At 44.3% G+C, this 4139-nt stretch overlaps 1 protein-coding gene across 1 annotated transcript; it reads right to left on the reverse strand.

Annotated features, from left to right (window-relative positions):
• Positions 1–398: 398 nt before the first annotated feature.
• LOC134033874 (FAST kinase domain-containing protein 5, mitochondrial) lies at positions 399–3933 on the reverse strand. Its single transcript, XM_062478160.1, has 2 exons — positions 3772–3933; positions 399–3272 (listed from the first exon to the last, which is right to left on the reverse strand). The coding sequence occupies exon 2, from the start codon at positions 3262–3264 to the stop codon at positions 817–819; it is 2448 nt and encodes an 815-aa protein (XP_062334144.1). The 5' UTR covers positions 3265–3272; positions 3772–3933; the 3' UTR covers positions 399–816.
• Positions 3934–4139: the final 206 nt, after the last annotated feature.

The following is a 4139-nucleotide window of genomic DNA, read 5'->3' on the forward strand; positions in this document are numbered from 1 at the left end:
AAATTCTGTTATATCTGACATAAAGGCAGACATAACTCATAGCTCAAATTCACCTATATAATTTATTGGTCCTAGAGGTTCATCAGGAAATTAAATGGGGCCTACATCGAGTTGTCTGTTGAAAAGAGACAGATCTGAATGCATCGTGGGATTTAGAAACAGGAATGGTTAACATATCATGATAGAAATGGGTAGATTTTTTTTTATATATGACCTACTATCATTGATATTAGAATCCACAATAAATGTTTGAGAATTCAAACCTTCTGAGCAACTGGTTGGACAGAGGGTGCACTACTACTTGATTCAAAGGTTTTTTTTTTTTTCAATATTCTGCAAATAAATTGACATTTATTCTGTATGGGGTGAATGAAAGAAAGAATAAGAAGGACAAATGCTGGTGATATGTCATTATATTTACATGTTGCATATTCAATAGGACACAAAAAAGAAGACTGCATGACAACCGCAAGTTATATACTGTACTGTGTTCTCCAAGAGTTAATTATTACATTAACCCTTATTTGCCATGTACACACAAACTATTGAACAATGGCTGTCAGTCACTATGAGTATTCAAAACCATGTTAACCTAGCCAATAATAGTATACTCATCAAACACCCCCCACCCAAAATAAATTCAGTATAACCATAATCAAAATGTGTCATAGCATTATTCTTAACTGTGTGAAACACAGAACATTGGAGCTCTGATACCAGAATGTTGGACAAATGTAATTAACCCTACAGTGAGGGTTCCAAAGTATACATAACTGCACGCTTGCTACTTTTTGTTCACTGTAATCCCAGTCTAGGTCACTCAAGTCTACTGAAGACCTTGCAGTGGAGATAGGCCAGTTTCTCAGCACGGCTTCTCCTAAGCAATGGAAACCATTCCCAATGGGGCAGTTCAACCACCCTGTACCCAACTAGCTCCAACTGCCTCCTTTTCATGGTATGGAGTCCCAACAGCTGCTGGGAGCGGTAGCAGTAATGGTTCCTGTTGGACACTTGAATGGCCAGTTTGACAGGGGTCCCTTTAGGCAAGGGCAAGTCTCTGGAGGCGGAACTTGGACTACCAGGTTTGGTAAGAGACTCTACGAGGCCATCGGACAACTCCACGTCAATGCTGAACAGCCGCCCCCCCTCATCAGGTTTCATCCTTCGAAAGGGGAACCTCTGGGGTGTCAAATTTGCGGGTTTGAGTTGTTTGTTCTTTTTGTTGTTAGTGAGTTGAGCCAAGAGGTCCTCAGTAAGTGTAACCCCTGTGCTGATTCTCTCCCAACCTGCAGAACATTTGGAAAAGGGTGTGCTCCTCTCCAGAGAAGATGTGAGATTATTTGTTGCCAAGACCACAGGTTTACCAGTAGAGTCAAGATGGACTTCGAGGTCAATGGAGCGTGTGTGAGGGATAATCATTCGTTTTTTAACAAATTCTTCCCCTCCAAGTAATTCTCCTAGAACACTCTCGGCCTCTAAAACTTCATATTTTTTACAAACGTCAGACTGGGCAAAGTTCCAAAGCATTTCTTTCACCTCCTCCTTTAATTGTCGACTCAATCTGGGCCCAGTCCAGTGAGGAAACTCAAGAGCTACTGTACCATCTAATGTAAACAAGTCTTTCTTCAGGTCCAGCTGCTTGGATCTGGTTGCTAAGCTAACAAACTCAGGGCTCAATGCTAACACTAACAAGTCCTCAGGAAATTTACAAACAAAGGCTAGGCCTAGGAGGCCTGTCAGGAGGTGCTCTGGGTAATGCTGGAATTCAGTCTCTCTTTGTCTGAGTGCCTCTATGAGGCTGGGGTACAGACTGGGGCATTGGCTGGGCTGAACTCCCAGAGTACCAAAGGCCCAAAGCAGCTTGGCGGAATCTTTGCTCCGACAGTGTGACGCCAAGAACGGTAGCCTCTCGGCTATGGCTAATAAGATGTGGTCATTGCGATAATGCAAGGCTGAGCAGGCCAGTGCTATATGCATTAGCCCCTGGACGCCCATTCCAGGGGTGCGACAAGGAACCTCCTGCTCCATGGCCTCCAGCCATGCCCTGTGATCCAAGTAACTAAACCGCAGCAGCTTCAGTACATTGACCAGGGCAAAGTCGCTCATGTCTTTCACCACAGAGACAGCTTTATCCACCAAGCGATTCACCGCCCCAACCGAAAGTGATGTCTGGGACTTAAAGAGACTCAAGCACACCACACCTATCTCCTCGGGCTCTAGCATTTCCACATATTTTATCAGGAGCTGTTCTATGGGATTTACCAACTCTTTGGGGCACCACCTGCCCTCCCCCATGATATACAGCAGTTGGACTAGCTCAGGTACACCAACCTGTTTTAAGTTCAGGCTAATGCAGTGGAAAAGGCGCTCCAGGTACTGAGGTACAGACCTCCTCAGGCTGCGCCATAGGTCTGCAGCTAGTAGTAGCTGGTGGACAGTCATCTCCCCTGCCCTAAGGGCAAACTCTGTTTCATACAGCCCTAGCATGCTGTGCGTTGAGGGAAGGCCAAGCCACACAAAGGACTGCAGTACTTCAAGTAGCTGGGTATGGGTGAAGTATTGCAGGTTTTCTACAGCATAGCGAAGCAGCATTATAAAACGTGTGTCTCCCCTCACTAATGGGGTCTGGTCATGGTGCAGGTGGCCTAGTTTACAGAGGAAGTCAGTCACATTTGAAGGCTCCATGCTGCCTTTGAGGATGGTAACTTTGTGGAGAAGGAGAAAGGCCTGTTTGGATTGGATAGGGGGAGGTCGCTGGGAGAGGTCAAGGCTTATGGCGGAGTATTCGGGGCGACATCTCTGAAACGCACGTGGGTTGCCTTTGATATCAGGGGTTAGGGCTTCAGTCTGATATTGAGAAGCATTTCCTGCCTTCTTACCACCAGAGTTTCTGTTAAAAGCCAGGTCTAGCAGTGTGTTCTTGGAGCTAGACAGATGACGTGAGGAGCTGACACTGTAGTGGTTAATCTGTTGTCTGAAGGGAGGGATGAGGGTAGTCTGGTCGGTTTCCTCCTCCACCTCTACTCTGCTCAAGGAGGTCCCAGAGTCATGCTGGGGATATTGATATGAGGAAGGGTTGTACTGCAATGTGTAACCCACATTGCAATCTGCTCGCTGCGGTAACAGTAACACATCTCTCCCCTCCTCCTCATTACGAACAGCCACGGTTCTATGTCGATGCTGTGCCCAGAATACCTCCCTGTAAACGGCCAGGGATGGGTGGCAAAACCTGGCCAGACGTTGATACAGAACCCTGGCATACATCCACAGGGCTGAAACAATCGAAACAACAGTAAGGACATAGAATAAGACCAGAGAGTTCTTAACTAGGTAGGCCAGTATCAAGAGTTGCTTACACACTACTCAATGAATAATTGACTGTATGCTGCATTTCATCAAATGTACTTAATAGTGAATAAGAGTCCATTGTTTAATTAAATACTGCTTTTGAAGCAGACTTAAGTTCGATCTAATATAATATTTGATAGTTGCTCATTCTAACAGGCAGTTTCACACATGCTACTCAATTAACTAATAAGTAGCTTAGGGGCAAGGAGTGAAAATGCTATTCACAAACACAAAAATATTCCAATAGTGGGTTAGATGATTGACAATAGTGTGAGAGAAAAATATTGTCAGCTAGCCAACTAGGTTTAACAATTAGGCTAGTAGAACTGCCGTTTAGCAAATTGGAGTTCAACACAACAACGAAAAGTATAGACTATGGCTCATTTGAGTTGGAATAGATCGATTTGGGGTAGGTAATCTCACCTTCAGGCACTCTTATTTACTGGCGATGACAAGTCTTGTGATATTTTGAAGACATGCTTCTGGTTAATGTGGGACAGGCTTCGATAAAGTTCCTGTTTGACCTACTGCTGCTGCGTACGCACAAACCTAACGCTGACGAACGGAAGAAACACGAGTTCGTCCAATAGAGGGCTCGCTTGACCCGACTGTGCTGATGACTATTACAGTTTTTTTGTTTTTTTTGCTTTGGTACTTTTTTCCCAAATCGTAATTTTTCAAAACTCTTGGTACAAAACCCAAAACAGATCACACTTGTAAGACAGCTAGTCATTCTTTCAAAACATGATCTCATGCTTTAATTACAGTTATACATATTTTATTTCCTCCAA

This window comes from Osmerus eperlanus, chromosome 14, assembly GCF_963692335.1.
Source record: "Osmerus eperlanus chromosome 14, fOsmEpe2.1, whole genome shotgun sequence".
NCBI lineage: Eukaryota > Metazoa > Chordata > Actinopteri > Osmeriformes > Osmeridae > Osmerus > Osmerus eperlanus.